General features: G+C 35.8%; 1 protein-coding gene across 8 annotated transcripts in view; it reads right to left on the bottom strand.

The window, feature by feature from the left end:
• SLCO1B3 (solute carrier organic anion transporter family member 1B3) overlaps nt 1-24781 on the bottom strand; it is an 85697-nt gene that overhangs the window by 51455 nt on the left and 9461 nt on the right. For 2 of the 8 annotated variants that reach the window (XM_077870842.1, XM_077870847.1), the window contains exons 2-3: nt 21408-21465; nt 4858-5004 (exon numbers count right to left, since the gene is read on the bottom strand). In XM_077870842.1, the coding sequence (XP_077726968.1) occupies nt 4858-4944 (87 nt within the window). In that variant the 5' untranslated portion in view covers nt 4945-5004; nt 21408-21465. Of the gene's footprint in view, nt 1-4857; nt 5005-9346; nt 9413-10187; nt 10320-21407; nt 21481-24781 lie in introns of all 8 variants that reach the window. The other 6 variants (XM_077870841.1, XM_077870840.1, XM_077870843.1 and 3 more) reach the window with 6 other exon arrangements.

The following is a 24781-nucleotide window of genomic DNA, read 5'->3' on the forward strand; positions in this document are numbered from 1 at the left end:
TAGCCAAAGGAATGTTGAAAAATAAAACCAAAGCTTGTGGTATCACAATGCTGGACTTTAAGATACATTACAAAGCTGTAATCATCAGGACAGTATGGTACTGGCACAAAAACTGACACATAGATAAATAGAACAGAATAGAGAACCCAGAAATGGACCCTCAACTCTATGGTCAACCAATCTTTGACAAAACAGAAAAGAATATCCAATGGAAGGACAGTCCATTCAACAAATGATGTTGGGAACACTGGACAGCCACATGTAGAAGAATGAAATGGACCATTTTCTTATACAATAAATAAAGATAAATTCAAAATGAGTGAAAGACCTAAATGTGAGACAGGAATCCATCAAAACCCTAGAGAACACAGACAGCAACCTCTTCTACCTCAGCCACAGCAACTTCTTGCTAGACACATCTCCAAAGGCAAGGGTAACAAAAGCAAAAATTAATTATTAAGACTTCATCAATATAAAAAGCTTCTGCACAGCAAAGGAAATAGTCAACAAAACTAAAAGGCAACCTACAGAATGGGAGAAGATATTTACAAATGACATGGCAGATAAAGGACTAATATCCAAGACTTCTAAAAAACTTAACAAACTAAACACCCAAAAAACAAAGATTCCATTCAAGAAACAGGGAGATGATATGAACAGACATTTCTCCAAAGAAGATACACAAATGGCCAACAGACACATGAAAAAATGTTCCACATCACTTGGCATCAGGGAAATACAGAGCCAAACCACAGTAAGATACCACCTCACACCAGTCAGAATGGCTAAAATTAACAAGTCAGGAAAAAAAATGTTGGTGAAGATGTGGAGGAAGCGGAACCTTCTTACTCTGTTGGTGGGAATGCAAGCTGGTGCAGCCACTCTGGAAAACAGTAGGGAGGTAAGTTAAAAATAGAGTAGAACTACCCTATAACCAGCAATTGCACTACTGGGTGTTTACCCCAAAGATACAGTTGTAGTGAAAAGACTGGACACCTGCACCCTCATGTTTATAGCAGTAATGTCCACAAGAGCCAAACTATGGAAAGAGTCAAGAGGTCCATCGACAGATGAATGGATAAAGAAGATGTGATATATATGTGGTGAAATATTACTCACCCATCAGAAACAATGGATACTTAACATTTACATTGATGTGGATGGAACCGGAGGATATTATTCTGAGCAAAGTAAGTCCATTAGAGAAAGACAATTATCACAGACTTTCACTCATATGTGGAATATAAAAAAAAAAAAAAAAAAAAAAAAACAGCACAGGGGATCATAGGTGAATTGAGGGAAAACTGAATGGAAAGTCATCATAAGGGGAGAAAAGCCATGAGAGACCTTAACTACAAGAAACAAACTGAAGGTTGTTGGAGGGGGAGGTGGATGAGGAGATAGGGTAATTGGGTGATGGGCATCAAGGAGGGGATCTGATGTGATGAGCACTTAGTGTTATATGCAACTGATGAATTATTGAACTCTACATCTGAAACTAATAATGTATTATATGTTGGCTAATTGAATTTAAATTTTAAAAGAAAGAAAAAATATATGTGGAAGAGTGTGGCATAAGAGGCAGTGTTCATGTGATGCAGCATGAGAATTACCTGACTGACCATCAACTTTGCATTAAAAAGAGCCATAAGTCACAAACTTTGGCAGCCTCTAGAACCTGGAAAAGGCAAGGAGATGGATAGTGTCCTAGAACCTCTAGAAAGGAACACAGTCCTGCCAACACCTTGATTTTAGTACACTGTGCGCCATTTCAGACTTCTGAATTTCAGGACTATCAGATTATTACAGAACTGTAATAAATTTACTTTTAAGCCATTAACAGCACATATGCAAACACACAAACATACTTGTGCTTTTGTGTGTCAGTGTTAGCTGGTGATAAATACTATGAAAAAATAAATTTGATCAAAGAATTATGAATAGGAAAGTGTATTTTATATGCAGTGGTCAAGGATGAGGTAACATTTAAACAGAAATGTAAATGAAATGAAGGAGCAAGGTATCTGGGAATAGAACATTCAGAAGGGAAGACAGCGAGTACAAACTTCTCCAAGTCAGAAGTTTGCTCAACACGTCTGACAAATAATAAAAGGCTAATATGGCTAATAGCTAATATGGAAAGTGAGTCAGAGGAGACCAGCAGGATATGAATACTACTCTTGGTTACATAAAGGATGGTTATTCTGATTGCTTTAGAAGGGGGAATGGGAATGAAGGCAGAAAGGGGGAGCTTTTACTTTTACCTTATTATTTGTCTTTTGGTGATGATGTATCACTACTGCTTATTAAGAATTTTTATTACAACATAAAGGTACAAGAAATCTGAAGCTCAGAAATGACAAGTGTAAAGATGAAGAATATAGCAGGGTTTATATGATGTAGTTGGTTTAGTCCAAAAATTGAGGAAAAGGCATAAGAAAGAATCAAACTATGCTGTTGTTATTTATTTTTTAAATTTTATTTTATTTAAATTCAATTAATTAACATATTATCCTGTTGTTATTTTTTAAAGTCTGTTATCTATTTGCACTTTTATATATTTCTGAGTTTGTATTACATGTCAATAACAATGTGTGTAGGGATCCCTGGGTGGCGCAGCGGTTTGGCGCCTGCCTTTGGCCCAGGGCGCGATCCTGGAGACCCGGGATCGAATCCCACATCGGGCCCCCGGTGCATGGAGCCTGCTTCTCCCTCTGCCTGTGTCTCTGCCTCTCTCTCTCTCTCTCTGTGACTATCATGAATAAATAAATAAAAATTAAAAAAAAAATAACAATGTGTGTAAATGTGTGTGCCCCTGCATGTAGTAAACAAGTATAAGAATCCAAATACTGAATTATTTGGTCTGAAGGTGAATTTTTAAATTTATTTTTATTTATTTATTTGAGAGAGAGAGAGCAGAAGGAGAGAGCATGAGTGGTGGGGAGGGGTAGAGGGAGAGGGAGAAGCAGACTTCCTGAGGAACAGGAAGCCTGATGTGGGGCTTGATCGCAGGACCCCAAGATCATGACCTGAGCTGAAGCCAGACACTTAACCAACTGAGACACCCAGGCACCCCTGAACGTGAATTTTTTTTAAATACAGAATGAGGAAGATCATTGAATCCCAACCTACCAGAGCATCTTGAAGGTACCAATATTATGGATACCCACAGTTACTTTCAGGATACGGAGTAGAATTGAGAGCATGGGTTTTGGAATCAGACTGCCTAAAATCACATGGGCTCTATCACTTACCAGGTTTGCAATTGAGAAGGATTGATTCATTAGCCCTCTCTGTATCTAAGTTTTATTTCATTTGTAAAAGAGAGATAATAGCATCTGGCGGTGGAATTGTGGTAAGAAACAAATCCACTAATAGAAGTATAACACTGGAACAGTATCTGGCATATAATATGTGCTCAATAAATGTTAGCTTCATTGTTATTCTAATTCTCTGGTCTTAATCATTAGACTGCAATTAACAAACTTTATACATACTAACTTGCAAATATGCTGCAAGGGACCATTCTGGTAATTTTAATTATTTCAGCCAGATTGCTGTCACTTTGCTGCGCATGTGCGAATGAGAGCCATGTTACCCTCAATGTTTAAAAGTGGAAAGAACCCAGAGTACCATATTACCCCTAGACTTGCATCCACCACTACCTTTTACTTGTGACTGCTACTCTGCTTAAACATTACTCAAATATTTCATCAGAATAGACTTTATCAGTAATCTCTGAAAACAAGCAAACATGTTCTGTGGACAAAGTTAAATGAGACCTTATATAATGGGACGCCTGGGTGGCTCACCGGTGGAGCACCTGCCCCTGGCTCAGGGTATGATCCCGTGGTCTTAGGATCCAGTCCCTTATCAGGCTCCCTGCCTGGAGTCTGCTTCTCCCTCTGCCTACATCTCTGCCTTTCTCTCTCTGTGTCTTTCATGAATAAATAAATAAAATCTTAAAAAAAAAACTTTATTGCAATTGAGTCTAATTCCTGTGATCTTTATTCAGCGATTAAGACTATAACTTTGAGGAAAACATCTAAAGTATTGGTAAAAGACAGCCATGATTAATTTTTAAAATTTCTTCAAAACTTCTCTATGAGGACTTAAAGGCTTTAACTTGGGTTTAAGGGTTTTCAATTTACAAGCTGGATGACTTTAGGCAAACTTCTCAATTTTCTTGAGTCTTGTTTTCTTCAACACTGCTCAGGGAGCATTTTTTTCTGTCAATGAAAATCCCAATACAGTCTATACCCTTAAAGTGTCACAATATTAAGATAAAATCAATACACAAGACTTTTACTAACCTGCATATGAAAAATTAAATGGCTTTCCTAGATCAGTAACTAGGTGTTTGGTTCATGCCTTTTGATTATTATTACAAAACTCTTTTCTACCATCTGCTATTATTTAAATTATTAGATTAAAAAATGCTGTTCTTTAAAAGAAAAAAATTACTTAGGTCAACACCACAAAGTGATTTATAAGACTAATGAATCTGCTCTCTTTATAGGTCAATTCCAAGAATTATTTAATATATTATTCATTATACAGTGACTTATTTTAATGAAATTTATAAATATCTTTCAGTCCATGAAGAACCAAAGAGAAGATATCAAAAGATTTCTAAATTTTTTAATATTAATAAATTCTTAGCCATCACACCAAAGAAATTCCTTTTTCAGATTTAAAAACTTATTTAAATCAAGACATAGATCATTCTGTTACTATTTCAACGTATGTTTCAGTTGGAAATTAATTTGAAATACAATGTTCCTTTTTCAAAATTGGTTGTTTAGAAAAAAAAAAATCCCCCTCTACTTATTTTAGTTTGGAAACACAAAACTCTACCTTGAATCCATTGCAGCATTTAGTTTCCCTTTCCTTTGGAGGTGTCACTTCTGCTGTCTTTTTCAACTGTTGATTTGAGTCCATCATTGAACTACTGATAGCTTATGAGTCAGTTCTAGTTGTTGATGCTTGGCTTGAAGTGATTACCTATCCAAGGAGAGAAAAGGAGAACTTATTTAACAATATATGATTCAGAAAACAAGAAAAGCTGCAAGGTGGACCTCAATCAATCAGTAAACCTACGAATACTCATTCAGGGTCTTTGATGTCCTGAGCACTAAGCTAGGTTAATGCTAGACACAAAAGGGGGAAAAATACATACATACACACACACACATTCAGAGTCCTGGTTTTAGGGAGATTATAATTTAATTGGGAAGATAGATTTATGAAGAGAATTTGAAACAACAAATAATTAGTATAGAGTCACACTATAGATGAGATAAAAATTCTAAATCACAAAAATAAAATTTAGGAAAGCAAATATATGTTTAATTTATCTCTATAGTTTTACAAAGTGCCAAGGAGTGCCTTGCACATAGTAGATGGTCAAAATAGGTAGAAATATAATGAGTGGCTGAGCTCAGAAGGTTTTGTGGAAGAGATACCTCAAGAACCAGGTTTGAAATGCAGATAGAGTTTGGATTTGTTAAAGAGAGCAAGGCATACTCTAGGTACCTCTCAAATAGACTCTAGCCATGCTTGACCCTACCACCATCACCATTCTACTTTATTATAATTTTGTCCATTTATTTTTGAGGAGAAAAGTGTGCAGTTGGATATATGTAAAATATATGTAGTTGAAAGCACAAAATACCAAAAAGACATACATTAAAGATTCTTCCCCTGGGTGGTGCAGGGGTTTAGCGCCTGCCTTTGGCCCGGGGCGCGATCCTGGAGACCTGGGATCGAATCCCACGTCGGGCTCCCGGTGCATGGAGCCTGCTTCTCCCTCTGCCTATGTCTCTGCCTCTCTCTCTCTCTATGTCTATCATAAATAAATAAATAAATAAAAAAAATCTTTAAAAAAGATTCTTCCCCTTGTCCACTCAGTATCCTGTTTCTTATTCGAGGACTAATATCAGTTTTTGGTAAATATTATCCAGAAATATGATATGTATTTTAATTAAATACATGATAATTTCATTTTTTAACAAAAATGGCAGCATATCATTAACACTTCTAACTTATAATAAATGACTTCCTCAGTTTTCTTATGGTGACAGGTTATCCTATTATCTAGCTAGTTACATGGTGATAAATATTTAGGTTGTATCTAAATGTTTTATATTAGAACGTTTCTTCATAGATCATGTATTTGTGATAATATCTGTAGGATAAAGTCTTAAAAGTGGAGTTTTGAGCTCAAAATGCAAAAGAAATTATAGTTTTGTAAATTATTAAGCCTCTATTTTATTTTTATATTTTTATATTTTTAAGTTTTTATTTAAATTCTAATTATTTAACATACACTGTAATATTAGTTTCAGGTATGCAATATAGTGATTTAATACTTAGATACAATACCTAGTGCTCATCCTTCATCCCTATCCCCTATTTAACCTATCTCCCCATCCACCTCGCTTCTTATCAGTTTGTTCTTTATAATTAAGAGTGTTTCTTGGTTTGCTTCTCTCTCTCTCTTATATTCCCTTTGCTCATTTGTTTTGTTTCTTAAATTCCACATATGAGTGAAATCATATTGTATCTGTCTTTCTGTAACTGACTTACTTCATTAGGCCTCTATTTTAAAGACTACTAAATTGAGCAATTTGTTCCTAAGATTTACTCTTTTATATAGAATAGTGGAGTCTTCATTCAGGTTTAGAAAACATATTCATATTCATATATGTCTACATAATACAAATGTATCTAATATATTTACATATAGAAACACACATAAGCATAGATATATGATAATAGGGCTGTAGTCATGTAATATAATTAATATGTCACATGTGCAGTTGATTCTTATTATTGGCAGTACTTGTGTTTCATAAAGTTGCTGCAAACATTAAATTAGCAAAAACTGAACATTGTTCCTAGGGGAAATATAGGGTAGATTCCTGGGTATCTCTGGTCACATCATTTTCATCAATCAATCAATTTATAACCTTGTTTTGTGTATGCTTCTGTGTAAAGACATCTTATTTAATGTATATTGTTGATCCACTAATTTTAAATTTGTGGCCAACAGCACTGTATAGCTCATGCCTGAGAGAAACATATATAAGTTACATATTCTTTCCATCGTGCACATCACAGCTTTCTTGTACTTAGAAACACTGGCCAGCACTTTACAGTATGCTAGGAGCTGTTTAAATAGCGAATTCACCAAAAAAGTTCAAAAATGAAAAAAAAATGGCACTAGATAGACTGTGAAGAGATCACTGGTTTATGATATGAGAGCTAAAACAAGGAGGCAGAGCCATGCTTTATCTGATCTCAGCTGAGACCATGTCTGTTGGACAATTAAGATTTTTTTGCTACTCTGTACAGGTATATGAATGAACATGAAAGAACAGCAGTATTGATGTGGGGGCTAAAAATAAATTTTAGTGAGAAGGCAAATTCACAAATATTGAATCCATGAATATTGAGGATCAACTATATATTTTCTGTGTTAATTTATTCAGTAAGATTTTATTGATTCCCTATATTATAAATATATAAAGACCATGAATATATATACCAATTTAGTGGATAATATATAACTATAGAAATTATAAATATCTAGATAATTATCACTTGTGTATATAAGTGTATATAAATATATACATCAGTACAAAAGCCCACATCTATGTACATCTAAGTAAATCCTAGTTATTCCATTTTTCCCACGTGGTCCAAACATGCCTGTATCTATTCAGTTACTGAGTGAAGTGAGGACGATGGTCCCAATGTCATAAGTAGTCCTTTGACCAATTTCATGTTATTTTTCTCACAAATACCACTTTCTATGATCTTTCCCCACAATTTAAATGTTACAAAATTATTTTTTACCAGTTAATTATATTATTGCAAATCTCTCTGAATGGTCCACAATAGCCAAACTGTGGAAGGAGCCTCGGTGTCTATCGAAAGATGAATGGATAAAGAAGATGTGGTTTCTGTATACAATGGAATATTACTCAGCCATTAGAAATGACAAATACCCACTATTGGCTTCAACGTGGGTGGAACTGGAGGGTATTATGCTGAGTGAAATAAGTCATTCGGAGAAGGACAAACATTATATGGTCTCATTCATATGGGGAATATAAATAATAGTGAAAGGGAATAGAAGGGAAGGGAGAAGAAATGTGTGGGAAATATCAGAAAGGGAGACAGAACATAAAGACTCCTAACTCTGGGAAATGAACTAGGGGTGCTGGAAGGGGAGGAGGGCGGGGGGTGGGGGTGAATGGGTGACGGGCACTGAGGGGGGCACTTGACGGGATGAGCACTGGGTGTTATTCTTTATGTTGGCAAATTGAACACCAATAAAAAAATAAATTTATTATTAAAAAATCTCTGAATGATCGACAAGCTGTATATATACACTTTAGCTTTACTTATGTTTGTTTGATTTGGTTGTTTGGCTACTGAACAAATATTCTTGGAGGCCATTACCTAACCAGTCTGGTCCTGTTTATTGCAATTGATTAAATGCTGATCATCCTGTCTTTCAACATTCTTCCTATTTTATATGTATCATATCCATCTTTGGAATCTTTCAGAGGTCCCCTGTGTCATACAGAATAAAATTCACACTTCCTATTTGAGATTCTTTATGAATTAAACCCAGCCGTTGTCTTTAGTCTCATTTCCTAACAGATCCATAAGCACTTTCAGGCAATATAGAACCAACTGTCCCTAGAACACAGTCCTCCTGTATGTCACTTTCTTCACCTGTAATGTTCTTCCTCACCTCTTCATTGAAATTCTGCCTAAATCACCCTTCTTAGATATTTCCCCAGTTACTCCCAGTTGAAAAAAAACCTCTCCACACAGCTGGGTCACTATAGAATATAACTTGTAACACAGTCATTACTTTTCCCTATTATTTTCCACTACTTTCCCAGGCAGGTTACTATTCCACATGTCTCGCCTAGATATTGAGAAAAAAATATCCAGACAAAAAGTGGGAAATGTAGGCACTTTCCTCCCTCATTTCTGAGAAAGGCTAAATTGTAACAAGTAACTCCAGACCAACGACAAATTTGGAATGTCAGTTTAGGTTTGGCTCTAAACACACACTTTCTACTTCATCATGGCATTTTAAGCCTGACTTGGAGAATTTAACTTATTTTTCCCTGTACATATTTTTTTTTTCTCAGAGTCCCAAACAACTGACATTTAAATGAATTTGGGGGACACAGTATGTTTATAAAACAGAACCCTAGGCATTCAGACATAGCACTGCAATTCTTCCTTCAACAGAACAGCCTAGTTCTGCCTAGCTTGATTGGGTTGGAGGGAGGGCAAAATCTCACCAGCTTCTCCTTACCTGTGTCAAACTTTTACTGCTCGAGAGATCATAGAAAAGCAGTGCAGGCCAAGTGAATACTTTGTACTATGCATCCATGGAAACGAGGAGGAAAAAAGAGAAAGATTTACTAACTTTTTAGACCTTTTATGGAGTTTGGGGGTGGGGGGGCTTTCCTATTTTCTACCTCTCTTTGATAATAACAATAGTCTTATAAGGGTAGTCACCTTCCTGAACTGTAGAAGGGAACTAATATTTACTGAGTTCTTAGTTTGTGCCAGCAACCATGCTAAGCAAATTTTTTTTTTCTCATTTGGTCAAAAACAAAATTATCTAGAAAACTTTTTTTCCCCCCTCACTTTGAGTCAGTCACATAAGTTGAAACAGGTAAGTAGAGGTGAGTGAGAGACTTTGAGACCAATCCCATTTCTTGATGTTTGCCAACTAACTCTCCACCCCATATTATCCAGTAAAGATGAAATTTAAAAAAAAGAGAGAATAAATCTAATTATCCATGTAATTATGAAAATAACTGCCTTGTGAAAATTTTTGAGGAGGTAACTAGAGATCCATTTTTTTAACTTGAAGTTCCACTTATCTAGAAAGTAATAAGAATGAGGTTTTAAAGGCTATTTTTAAATTATGAATGTCTTAATTTCTGTATTTTATCTTTAAGAGTCTCATACATCTCCAGAAGGAATACTTAATGAGTTTTAAGAGCTTAAACATAAATGTGTAGAAGATACAAAGCATAAAATGCGTAATATTTATTATATCCATCCAAATAATTTTTCCCCTTGAAATCTGTGCAGTTTCTCAGATAGAAGAAACTCTGAAATTACAGAATGTCAAAGGTTCTTACCTGGACTTAGAATCCTACAGCAGTAGCAACAAGTCCATCCTTTATCTGTTGTTAAAGCCTTTCTTTAAATAGTTGGCTTTTTTTTTTTTTTATCAGTTCAATGATGATTAACCATCTTATTAGGTCATTGTCCTAGGCAGATAAAAGAAAATTAACTAGCTACTCTAACAGTCTGCTCCAGGCTTCAGAATTTTAAGTTCTATATTTTGTGCTGGTCTCAGTCTATTAATATTAATAATGTTATGGCTGGACCCCTCCAGGTGGTTCTTTTTATGATTTCAAGGTGTTCTTCACCAATAACCGTCAGGGAACTCTGAAAAATATTTATTTCTTATAGGACCTGGAGTTTACACAGCACACGTGGGGCCACATAGCAAGGTCATGAGTAGAAGGAGAGAGTGCAAGGCCTGGGGCTCTCCTTTTATTAGGATTGAGGTTAGGGGTCTACAGTTTTACCAGCTCACTCTTATTGGTGAATTTAAAACATAAGAGTGAAACATAAAACTCAGCAAAAGAAAACAAACGTGACCCAAGTGATCAGCTATTGAAATCAATCAAGATCACTAAAACAAAGATGCCTCCATGCTGGGGGAGGTGACCTGGTTCTTTATCTAGTCTGGCTGGCAGTATGTTTATTTGAGATAGCCTCTTTGAAGTGGATGCTTCTTTGAAATGAATGCTTTGGCAATCAAAGCTTAAACCAGATACTTGCATTACAAAAAAGAAAAAAAGAAAACAGACTTTACACCACATTATATTAGTAATCTCTCAGAATTTATAAATTATTTTCTGTAAAAGTTTAATTATTAAGCTTTATTTCTGAGAATAATCTATTTGCTTGGGCAGCCCGGGTGGCTCAGCAGTTTAGCACTTTCTTCAGTCCAGGGCATGATTCTGGGTCTCCTGGATCCAGTCCCATATCGGGCTCCCTGCAGGGAGCCTGCTACTCCCTCTGCCAGTGTCTCTCATGAATAAATAAATAAAGTCTTAAAAAAAGATAATCTATTTGCTTGAGTTCATTGCATTATATTTTTTTCTTCAAAAACACAAATACAGCAGGTTATCCAAGATATTTAAAACTTCTCCCTATAGAAAAGAATTCAAAACATTTTTTAAAATTTGTCTATTAGTTCCTTAGCATTTAAGATAAAATATGTTCTTTTTGCTTGATACTTTGGTGCAATTCTAATATGGTGTTGATTAATATTAGCTATCTATAAAGGATATATATATATATGTATATATATATATATATAGCAATGTGAGGATGCATATATGAAAACATCACCCCTTAATCACTTCTTTTTTTTTTCTAAGGATTTATTTATTTATTGAGAAAAAGAGAATGTGCAAGTGCATGTATACACAAGTTGGGGGTAGGGGAGAGGGAGAGGAAGAATCTTAAGTAGGTTTCATGCTCAGCACCAAGCCCAATGTGGGGCTCGATCTCATGACCTTGAGATCATGACCTGAGCTGAAATCAAGAGTCTGAAGCTTAATTGACTGAGCCACTGAGGCATCACCCCCCTTTATCACTTCTGTAAGATAATTGTACAGCTGCAGTGATAACTATTTAAGTTCTATATCTCAAGTTATTTGATACATTCGTTCCGTCCTTGTTTATTGTTGGAAGTACTGGAATCATGGGAAAAATCTGAGATTGCAGAGAGATAGAAGGGTTGGGAAATCCCTAATTTCCCAAGGTAGGGGAACTGAGAAATGTAGACATGGGGCAAAGACATTTAAGACTTGGGCTCCCTGATAGTCCTTTGCTGAATCAGAATCTACAGTAGGCCAGTATGTATCCTCCCACCCCATGCCTCAAATCTCCCCACAGGAGATTCTGATCAGCTGACAACAGATTATGAGGTGTTTTTTTTTTTTTTTAATAAGCATTTGGTTAATTTTTATGTAACTCTAGATTTTGAGAACCATTATAACAGAACTAGAGAATACTTACAGGACATTATGGACTTCCCTATTATTCAGAGTGGAAACACAGTTTAGGCACTCCCACATTTAGGCAGAGTGGAAATAAGTTTAGGCACTCTCATGTTAGTGACTTTTTCTTCAAGCCTCCATTTCACCTAAGGTACCTCCCAAAACTTTGTTTTGGGACAATTGTATAAAAGGAACGAAGGTAAAACAGAAGAAATTAACTGAGAACATTTCTAATCCCTAAATGAAAGCCTTCTGATAAAATCCTAGAATGTTTCCAGAGGTCAAAGCATTCTCCGTGTTCTTACTTCTGCATGACAGGTTAAATACTAATTAGACTATTTTTGTGCAAATTGTAGAGAAATAAGGTCATCAGAAGAAAGATGTTACAATAGTTCCTTCAAGTTCTTTCATACCATACTATGGTAACATCCATGGGTCAAGAAAATTATAAAATTTACTAAAAATAATCTAGCGATACCTATTCCAGAGATAATCATTACAGTTCTGATGACATTATCATGGTCCTTGAAATCTGATAAACTTCAATGTGAATTTGTCTCTGCTACTTGCTAACATTACAAACTTAAAGTTATTTAAACTTTCTAAGCACTCATATCCTCATCTATAAAGTACAAAGACATTACTTGGGAACATACATTAAATAATGTATGTAAAGTGCTTTACACTACATATCTACTACCTAATAGGACTCACTGTATGACTTTTGTGTACTATAAATATTTAAAGCAATTAATTCATATCAAATTAGTAAAAATATCTCTAAAATATGTACCTGCCAGTTTTTTTCTAACAATTTTTATTGCCATAGTTCTCAGGTGTGTGCTATAGGTATGCTTTGAGAAGAAGCATTCAGGCTGAAAGCAAACATGCTGCCACCTGTCTGCCCCACTTCCCTTGACAACAGTCAAGAGGCAGCTGTAGGAGGCTAGATACTATGGAAAGAACCCAATATTTCTCTACTTACTGAAGCTTAAGGCCTGGCATTGTCATGATTAATCTTATCGTAACCTTCATCTCTGTTATGTTAGGCATCACCATAAGAAGAAAGTGATTTCCTGATCACTCTCATCACCTGCAGTCTAATCCCCATTTGGCTCTGCTTATCCCTGTTTTTGTCTCTCTCAATCCTGAACTGAGACCCTTTTCTTGAGCCTTTTGGAACTTATGGTTAATCACAAGTAGAATTCCCTTTACTTCAGACTCTTTTCCGAATTTGTTGTTGTTGTTGTTCATCTTTTACTCTAAATTAAACCTAGCCCCTTCCTTGAAGCCTGCTTCTCCTGCTGCTCTGATCAATGGGGGCTACACTATTCTCCATATTGCTCCCTACCAGAGGGACTGATTTTCAATTTGCCTTACCTCGTTTATATGTGCTTCCCTCAGAATCTATAGATTTGAATGTCACACCAGTGGAATTATCTACCAATCCTGAGTCACTCCCCCTTATTCTATGACCATTTTAGCTTTGGTTCAAAGCCAATGTCTCGAAATATTAATGTTGTTACAATTATTGGAGATTTCAATGATTGTGAAGATAATCCTTTTAATTCCCTAGCTTCTTGATTGTGGAGGCTGAGAAAATTAAGGCCATTCCACTTTAAGTTCAGTGTTAGCACAAGTACAGCCATCCCAGGCCCCTGTGAATAAGAGCTGAAATTTACATTACTTCAGTTACAGGAAGAAAACAGCTTACAGCTTAACGTCCTAGAAAGCCCCATATTAGAATGAGAACAGAGCCCAAGCCAGTGGCAGAAAGTCTCATATTAGAATAAGAACAGAGCTCAATGCCCTTGAAAGCCCCATATCAGAATGTAAACAGAACTTGAGAAATCCCTCCACCCTTTCTGGAGGTCCCCTAGACCAGCCCATAAAACTAAGCTGAAACCCACCTGGGGGTCCAAGTCCCTGCTCCGCTGTGTCAGGTATACTTGGACCCAAGGTCAAGCTTGTAAATAAACCCTCGTGTGTTTACATCGGTGTCGGCTCCTTGGTGGTTTCTCGGATTCGCAATCTTGGGCACAACATTGATTTTTTAACCTTCTCCAGTTATTTTTTTTATTTATTCCAGTGGATATATCCTAGACCTTGTCACATGAAAAACTGTAACTCCCCATGATTTCAGTTTCAAGGATTGGTTTACCACTGTCTATCTTTCCAGCCTATACTCTGTAATACTTTAGACAGAACAATTCTTCACTAATCAGGATCTATAATCCACTGGTTGATTCTACCACAGACATCACTGCACCTTGTTCCATGTACTCATTTTCTGCATATCTGGTTTAAATTTAGTCATCATGGTAATCACTTTTTCCCCATATATCTTCAAATCATTAGTGGCTTTTACATCATTTTAATTGCTTAACAAAACTATAACCTCGATGAACTCCAACTCTCAGACTACTTTGTCCATTCATCCATGCTACTGAATGGGATTGAAGAAAAACCCTTAAGATGTTGACTTTAAATTTATCATCAAGAAACTCAATGAAGGGAAGCCTGGGTGGCTCAGAGACTTAGTGCTGCCTTCAACCCAGGGCGTGATTCTGGAGATCCGGGATTGAGTCCACATCAGTCTCCCTACATGGAGCCTGCTTCTCCCTCTGCCTGTGTCGGCCTCTCTCTCACACTCTCTGTCTCTCTCTCTCCCCCCACCCATGTGTGTGTCTCTCATGAATAAATAAATAAAATCTTTAAAAAAACAACTCAAATGAGGTTTTCATTTTGCATAGGTATTATGCTGTATTTTCCTAATTCATGTCTTCTTGTTTTCTATTTTATAACTTCACCTCTTTTCTCAAAACTCTAACACATCTTCTCCTATCTTTACCTTCAGCTGGTGACTATTTCACTAACAAAAAAATGAAGAACAAAACTTCCAAAAGGTCTTTCCACCACATTTATATAGCATCAGTATCACATATTTTGCCTTGATGAACTGTTTATGTTGGAGTTAAGACCATCCTCCATTTGTACACCAGATTGTCTCCTTGTGTTCCCAAGGATATCAATTTTCCTTTTCTAAAGTGTCCCCATCAGCAAATAAGCATGCTCCCACTTTCCCATTTTCAAAAATTCTATTTCTATACTATTTTTATTTTACTTTATTTTTAAAAAGATATTATTTATTTATTCATGAGAGACACAGAGAGAGAAGCAGAGGGAGAAGCAGGCTCCCTGCAGGGAGCCTGATGCAGACTCGATCCCAGGACCCTGAGATCAGGACCTGAGCTGAATGCAGATGTTCAACCACTAAGCCACCCAGGTGCCCCACTGTTTTTATTTAAAAAACAAAAACTTCTCTAAAGTCTTATCTATAATATTGTTTTCTATTCATTTTCTTACATTTTTTCTTGAGTACACTCAATCAAATTTATACCTCCAACTTCATCCAAACTACTCTTGCCTAAGTTATAAATGACCAAAATGCTATAATGTAGTGGTCTTTATCTGACTTGAACTATTTGCCATTTTTCAGAGCTGAATACACCCTTCTCCTGGAAATAGTTTTCAGGACACTGTCCTTTGTGTTTTTCCTCTTAATCCATTGGTTATTCTATTCTCATCTCATTCACTAAATATTTTATATATCTTTGGCCTCTTAATGAGAATGTTTCAGGATTTAATTCCCACTTATTCCATGACAGTTTTATGAGTAAATTCCAGTTTTTCCATGACAACGTCAGGATTTAGTCATTGTATTTTGGTGATCTCATGTATTCTCATACCTGTAATGCTCTCTATATGTTGATAATTCTAAAATTTTTACCTCTGTTCAAGGTGCTACTCCTGAGATTTTTTTTCCTCAGGACTTTACTCTGGATATTTCCATTGCCAGCTCACCATCTCCTTTTAGACAGACAATAGGCCTCTGATACTCAACATTTTTAAAGACTTTCCCCTCATCTTCCCTTCCCAAACCTCTCATCCTACAATATTCTCCATTTCAGTCAATTATAATTCTATCCTTCCAGCTGTACACAAGCACACATATACATGCATGTGCGCACTTGTGCACACACACACACACAAACACACACAATATTGGAGTCATTCTGTACTCCTTTCTTATTCAAAATATATCAAGCTTTAATTTCAAAATATGCCCAGAATCTATTTCTCACAACCATCATGGCTATCACTCTGGTCCTGAATTATTGTGACACTCTCTAATTTGTACCTCAGCTATCTCCTTAAACTCAGCAACTCCACTCCCCCAAATAAACTTCACCACAGAAGTCAGAACCATCATGTCAAAACAGGTCATATCATGACACTGTTCTGCTCAAATCTTCCAAAGTCTTCCTACATCACTCAGCATAAAGTCCAAAGAATGGCCTTAAGGCTTATAAGATTTAGCACCACATTCAGAGTATTTATACTTGCTGTTCTTCCTATTTTTCTCCAGATATCTGCATAGTTCACACCATCACCATCTTTCAGTACCCACACAAAAGATAGCTTTTTTCTGACCTCTTTTATTAACATAATTATTGTGATATTCAACCATATTATTGTGTATATCATAGTTCATTCCTTTCTATGCTGATTAGCATTCCATTGTATAAATATATTATAATTTCTTTATCTAAACTGTTTAAAGGAATTTGAGTTGTTTCTAGTTTTTGGTTATTATAAATAAAAGTCTTATGAATATCTGTTTATAAGTTTTTGTATGGACATACACTTTCATTTCTCTTGAAAAATGCCTAGTAGTGGAATGCCTGGGTCATATGAGAGGTTCACATTTAAATTTTTAAGAAATTGCTTAATGTTTTTTTTTCATTTTATTTATTTTTTTAGAGATTTATTTATTTATTTATTTATTTATTTATTTATTTATTTATGATAGACACAGAGAGAGAGATAGAGGCAGAGACACAGGCAGAGGGAGAAGCAGGCTCCATGCCGGGAGCCGGTCGGGGGACTCGATCCCTGGACTCCAGGATAGTGCCCTGGGCCAAAGGCAGGCGCTAAACCACTAAGCCACCCAGGGATCCCTAAATAAATAAATAAATAAATAAATAAATAAATAGGATTTCGATATAAATAAATAAATAAATATATGTGTATATATATATATATATATATATATATTTATATTGGAGTTTGATTTGTCAACGTATAGTATAACACCGAGCGCTCATCCCGTCAAGTGCTCTCCTCAGTGCCCGTCACCTGGTCACTCCCCCCGCCCATTAGAAATGATGAATACCCACCATTTGCTTCAACGTGGATGGAACTGGAGGATATTATGCTGTACTGTTTTCTAACAGAGTTGTATCATTTTACATTCTCAACAGCAGTGCATAAGAGTTTTGTTCCTCAATCTCTTCATCAACAATTAGTATGAATAGTCTTTTTAAATTTTATTCCTTCTAGTAGATATATATTGGTATCTAATTCTGATTTTAAATTTGCATTTACCTAATGACTAATGATGTTGAGTATATCCTCATGAGCTTAATTGCAATCCTTCCTCTCCCTTTCTCTTTCTCCCTTTTGGTCTGCTCAAACTTTTTGCTCAGTATTTACTAGTATATTTGTCTTCTCATCACTGAGTTGTAAGAGTTTTTTAGAGGTCTTCAAACAAGATCTCTGTTGGATATATGTTTACAAAGATTTTCAAGTCAGAACTTTAAAATTTTGATGAAGTCTAATTTATTAATTTTTTTATTTACCTTTGAGCTTTTGTGTTCTATGTTAGAAATCTTCACCAAAACAAGGCCAATTAGATTTTCTCATCTTGTTCTAGAGGTTTTATGCTTTTAGCTATTACATTTAAGTCTATACTCCATTTTGAATTACTCTTGGTATATGGTGTGAGTCAAGAGTCACAGGATCATTTGTTAGAAAGATTATTATTTCCCTACTAACTTGATTGGAATCTTTGTAAAATATCAGTTAAACACAAATGTGTAGGTCTATTTCTAGACTGTTTATTCTGTTCCATTGATCAATACGTTTACCTTTATATCAATACTATACTTTCTTGTTTGATAGCTTCATAAGTCTTGAAATCAGATAATAAAAGCCTTCCTTCTTTGTTCTTCTTTTTCAAGAATGTTGTGGATATTCTAGGTCTTTGACACTTCCATATACATTTTTAAATATGCTTGTCAATTTCTGAAAAAAGCTCTGCTGAAATTTTGGTAGGGGTCGCAGTGACCCTGTAGATCAGTTTTTGTATAATTGGCATCCTAATAATAACGAATCATACAATTGATACACATGGTCTATCTCCCCTCTGCTTAAGTTTTATTTAAAACTTTAATTTGTCACAACAGAGTTTTGAGTTTTCAAAGATAAGTCTTTCATGTATTTTGTCAAATAGTAAATGTATTTACTATTTTTTACTATTATAAATTATATTATTTTGATTTCAATTTATGCTTAATGTTAGTATATAAAAATAAAACTTTTCTAAGTATGTATATTGAACTTATATCCTGCTACCATCCTAAACTCATTTGGTAGTTCTAGAGGATTAAAAAATATATTTCTTAGAATTTTTTTTTTTTTTTTTTTTTGAGAGAGAGAGAGCATGAACAGGGGGAGGTGCAGAGGGAGAGAGAATCTTAAGCAGGCTCCACGCTCAGTGCAGAGCCCAATGCAGGGCTTTATTTCATGACCCTGAGATCATGACTTGAGCCAAAATTAAGGCCACATGCTTAATCGACTGAGCCACCAGCCTCCCCTTTTTCTTAGAATTTTTAATGCATATTACCATGTTTTGTACAAATACAATTGTGCTTCTTCCTTTACAATTTGGATACTTTTTCTCCTGTCTTATTTTATTGTCTAAGGCCTGCAGTATTGTCTCCAGAGTATCATATCATAAAACAGAAATGGTTACAGCAGGGCCTTACCTTGTTCCCAATAGTAGGGGGTAAAGTTTTCAGTCTTTCACAATTAAGAATGAGGCTAGGAGGCACCTCTGTGGCTCAGTTGGTCAAGCATTAAACTCTTGATTTTGGTTCAGATCATGATCTCAGGGTGGTGATATTGAGCCCTGCTTTGGGCTTCGTACTCAGTGTGGAATCTGCTTGAAGTGCTCTCTTTCCCTTTCTCTCTGTCCCTCCCCCGTTCGATAAATTAATTAATTAATTAATTAATTTTTATTTTTTAAAAAGAATGATACTAGCTGTAGCCTTCTGTACATATATGCTGAAGAGGTTCTCTTTTATTTCTAGTTTTCTGAGATTTTTAAATCACTAACTGGTTAACATTCAAAAGTCAATAAAGGTAATTCATTCCATCAGTAGAATAAAAAAAAAAAAACCTAAATTTATATTATCATCTTAAAAGACACAAAATAATGCATTTGATAAAATTCTTCATTACTCATGATAAAAACTTAGCAAACCATGACTAGAATTTCCTTAAATAATGGAGAGCATTAATCAGAGTACATACTTCATTATATTTTTATTGGACATCAATGTACCAATGGATACAAAGAAGATAGACTAATAAATTGAACATCCAATGAGTTAGAAAGAAGGATATACAGGGAATAATTGAGGAAATGAGATGAGGGGGAAAAGTGGAAATCTAAATTTATTATTTTGAAGCAGTTCCAGGTGATGATAAATACCAGAAAGTAGCTAGCTCCAAGATGGGGAGACTGAAGTGAAATGGGGTAGATTTTTCCCATTGCTCAACAAGGCATAGAATTTCTACTCACAGTTATTTATCTGTGTTGAGTCTTCAGGGTAGTGCTATCTGCAAGCACTTTGTACGATGATGAAAATGTTCTATATATGCACTCTCAAATGTAGTAGCAACTAGCTATGTGTGGTTAGTGAGCACTTCAAATGTTGCTTGTGTGGCCAAGAAACTGAATTTCTTATTTTCTTTAATTTAGATATAAGTAGCCACATGTAACTAGTGTCTGCCTTACTGGACAGCATAACTTCAACTTCTTGGGCAATATTTATACAGCCACTAATCTCTATTCAAAGTACCAGTTTGTATCATGCCAGAAGTGGAGCAGAGGGAAAAATGGCCTTTTCCTATGAGTGTCACAGAATCTTAGTTACACCATTCCTAAGGCTTTTACTTTTAATCTAACTCCTTCCAAGTCCTGAAATACCAAATCATTAGGCTGTTAGGAAACATAGGGGATAGGCAATGCTCTACTACTTCTATTATATTATTCCTCTCTTCTCCTTCTCTTTTCTCTCTACTTTCCTGTTGTCTCTCAAGATCAAGGATCAAGCACAGTGTCAGAAACACCATAATCACTGAATATGTGGTAGCTATTACAATAGACTTTTTCTGATTTTAAACAATACTATAATGAATACTTTTATGAAAATATTTAAACATATCTATAATTATTTCTATGGTGTATATCCTAGAATCAAAATTACCAAATCAGAATATAAGCTTTTCAAAGTTCACTTTTCAAATTGCTTTCCCAAAAGAATCTATCAGTAACAGTGCCTCTAAATATACTGCACCTCTTAATTCATATCCATCAATCATATATTCCTATTCCTTCAATCTTTCACAATTAGTTGCAAAATGAAATCTCACTGTTTCATTTTTGCACTTATTTGATTATAGACTACATTCATGTTAATTCTATGAGACTTTATGACACAGTCTTTTAGTATATTTCATATGATACAAATCTTCTTTCCCTCAAATCTTTCTAAATCTCTGGCTCAAATTCAGAATAATATTTTTCATACTCAAATGTCAAGAGTGTGTATTCTCTTGAATAGCTCCAGTATAATATTTGGTTTTCTGTAATAGAAATCCTTGTTTTCTGAAAGATTCTTAACATTTCTGACAGCAAAACAACTGAGTATTTTTTTTTTTTTTTTTTTTTTTTGGAAATTACAACTTTCCTATAGAATTTTCAAGTTGTTTGCTCTCACAATCCCCAAGACTGTCTTTGGAGTGACGGAATTCTCCTGTCCTCAACTACTGCTAACCCCAGACCCCCTGAAATTCCAGTCATGCCCTTACCTCCTTGGATCACCTTATTCCTTTTCCTTAGGCCTCTCTTAGTGTGTTCTGCATCCCACGGACTTCCTCCTGGCTTTAGATGTCTTCTTAGATACCTTGGCTATCTATAGCTACCTAACAATTTTCATAAGACAACACATTGATTAGTTTAATCAACTACTCTAGAAGGTAGGACCGGAAAGAGTTGGTTAGTTTGGGAGTAAAGAAGGCCTAGGTGGGCAGGAGCAGACATTATGTCTGTAAATCAGAAACAAATACAAAAATCCAAGAAGAAATTACCAGTGTGGTCCTGACGATTGTGAAGTTCTCCAGCCAGTAGGTGGAAGCAGACTCCTATCTGTAAAGATGAATACTATAAACAATTCACACATCAGGTAGTCCTTTAGCGCTTGCAGTAAAACCAGTCCTCATTCTCCAAGGATTAGCTCTTTCTTGGGCAATATTTATACAGCCACTAATCTCTATTCAAAGGAGATTAGGGGCCTTCATGAATTTAACCCATGCTTGGGATATTACATTTCCACATAATTTCAGGTTGGGTGAAGTAAACGTAATAACTAAAGAGGAAAACATCATCTGAGGTTTCTAATGCTAATACACTAATCATGTTACATATTTAAATGAATTCTGTTCTTGTCCCATCCTCTAAGAAAGATAGTGCTATCTGGTTTAGGGTCAGAAAGGTAGGACTTGACAAAGAAGGGCAAATTCACAGAAGCAAGAAAAGCGGTAAGGGGAAGGGCATATATGCTTTGGTAAAGGAGATAATGTGACCTGTGAACTCCATGAGGGCAGGAATATATCTACAATTTTTGCTTCAAAGGCTAACACAGTTCGGGATGCCTGGTGCATATCCATCAAATATCTGTTGAACAAAACTGTTAGTGAATAAATAAAAGTTCAAATGGGTCTCTTTTCGAGATTTGCTATCTTAGCAGTGTCCCTTGTAAAATTTATGTAATGTATAAAGGAAAGTTGAAGGGCAGTGGAGAATGATGATGTAGGAAGCTGAATAATGACCTCCAAAGATATCCTCATCCTTATCCCTGGGACCTGAAAATGTTCACTAATGTGGCAAAGGGACTGTGCATATGCGATTAAGGATCTTAACATGGGGAGAGTATCATAGATAATCTGGACTGACCCTGAATGTAATCATAAGATGATGCGGTGATAGAAGCAGAGACAAGCTACACATTTTGGACTTGGAGAAAGAGACCACAAGCCAAGGAATACAGTAAGTCACTAGAAGCTAAGAAAAGCAAGAAAATAGACTCTCCTTTCAGAGTCTCCAAAAGGAATCAGCCTTTCCAACACCTTGACTTTACCCCAGTGAAACTGATTTCAGACTTGAAGTCTCAACACCCAGAAGGGAATAAATTTGTGCTGGGGCAAGCCACAAAGTTTGTGATACTTTGTATAGTAGCAATAGAGGAAAAGAACACAGGTGGTAACTGGCTTCTCATCCCTCATCTCTCTTTTTCTGTTGTCCTCCTTATACCTACTCTTCCAGAGACTGTCAATAGCAAAGTGTTCAATTAAGAGTTCTTGAACGTTGTATACACAAATCTCTTGTGGGTAGGGTTTCTGATAAGTGTTCCTATACAATATCCAGGAATCAAGGCTCATGGGCGGGCTCCAGGTAACATCCAATGGGCTGGTATTTCTACTGTTAACTACTCTAATCTCTTTCCTCTTACATTGTGATAGTAAGTTACCATATTTTCTTATGATCTTGGTGCCTAAGAGGATGCACCTCATATATCTCCAACTATTTGAACATGACTGACCAATAGTCTCGTAAAATTTAATCTTATTTTGTTATTTCCTTCTTGGAGGACAAATACATGTTATATCCTGAACATAATCTTGTTCCTTTTCTTTATCATGTTCCACTCATCTAGAAATGATCCTAGTTGTCTAGGCCATTGACCATAGTTCCAGTTAGCTTATTCTCTTCCAAAGAAGTTGAATCTGCTTCATTTATTATCACCTCAGATCAAGATCCTACTCCATATTGGTCATGCCAACTTGAACCTAATAGTGTCATTCACTCAGCCATAGATGTTTTATTTTCCTGCAGTATCCAATTGTTATTCTGCCCATTATTGATGATTCTAAAGATAATGTATGATCAAGCTCCTTGAAGTAGAAACATATTATAGTTGAGATCACAGACCGAATACAGACTGCCTAAGGCTTAAAGTCCAGCTCTTCCATTTAGGAACTCTGCTACCCAGTTACTTAACCGTATCTCACTTTTTCTCATCTGTTAAAGAGATGAGATAAGAGATAAGATGCCTTATCTGTTGCTGGGAAGATCAAATAAGAGAAATTTTGAAGTATTTAAAACTATTATGGCCACAAAAGGTCACATTTTTCATATTTCCAATTGTATGAAAGGTCCAGTATAGACAAATTCATAAAGACAGAAAGTAGATTAGTGGTTGACAGGGGTAGCAGCAGGGTAGGAGAGTGGGGAGTGATTGCTCATAAGTAATGAGCAGTGAGTTTTGGGGGACGGGGTAGTGATCTAAAATGAGACAGTAATGATGTTTCAACATATTTAAAAACCCACTGAATCGTACACTTTAAACCATTGAACTTTATGGTATGTAAATTTTATTGCAATTTAAAAACAATATGGGCACATTGTATTGGCTGCTACTTTATTTTTTTATTTTTATTTTTATTTTTTTTAAAGATTCTCTTCATTCATGAGAGATACAGAGAGAGGCAGAGACATAGGCAGAGAGAGAGAGAAGCAGGCTCCCCGCAAGGAGCCCGATATGGGACTCGATCCCAGAACTCTGGGATCACGACCTGAGCCAAAGGCACTCAACCACTGAGCCACCCAGGGGCCCCTGACTGCTACTTTAAATTATTATTGTGGTCAGTGTGTCTGGTTATTCTCTCTTATATTAAAAAAGAGGTGCTATAGCTGAAGAGTGTTGCCCCAAAATGCATATATTAAAGCCCTACTACTCAGAGTAACTGCTTTTGGAGATTAAGTTCTTAGGAAGCAATCAAGGTTAAAAGAGGTCATAAGGATGGTGCCATAATCCAATAGGACTGGTGTTGTATAAGAAAGGAAGACAGGAACGTTCTGTATTTTTAAGAAAGCAATGAGAAGGCAGATTTGAAGTCAGGGTTAGCTATGTATACTCTTTGTGACTTTCTGAAATTTGGTTAACCTCAGTGTCCCTCTCATTTGTAACACAGGGATCACAATATACACCTCTAGATTGTTCAGATCATTAATTGAAGCTATATATTTATAGAAGCACAATGCCTGTACTTAGTGATTGATAACAAATTGCTATTAATATTCTACAGACTATTTTCGGAAACTAGGTAATAATAAAAGAAGGATGAAATCGTAACTAGAGGGAACTGTAAGATGAGGAAGGAGTTTTTCCTCTTTCTCCCATCATTTTTTTTTTTCTTCAATAGTGGAAGAAAAAGGAACTTACCATCTAATGGGAAGGCAATAGAAGAAAAAAATGCTGGAAACTGAAGCAGCACTTTATTTCAGACCCAGGGCTTAAATAAGTATCCTGTGTACAGAAGCCAAGCACTTGAGCTACCTTGTCCTTACAAGTTGGGGGAATAGGAGGCATGGAAATAACAGGTAGTAGGGAGCATTCAGGAGC

This window comes from Canis aureus, chromosome 25, assembly GCF_053574225.1.
Source record: "Canis aureus isolate CA01 chromosome 25, VMU_Caureus_v.1.0, whole genome shotgun sequence".
NCBI lineage: Eukaryota > Metazoa > Chordata > Mammalia > Carnivora > Canidae > Canis > Canis aureus.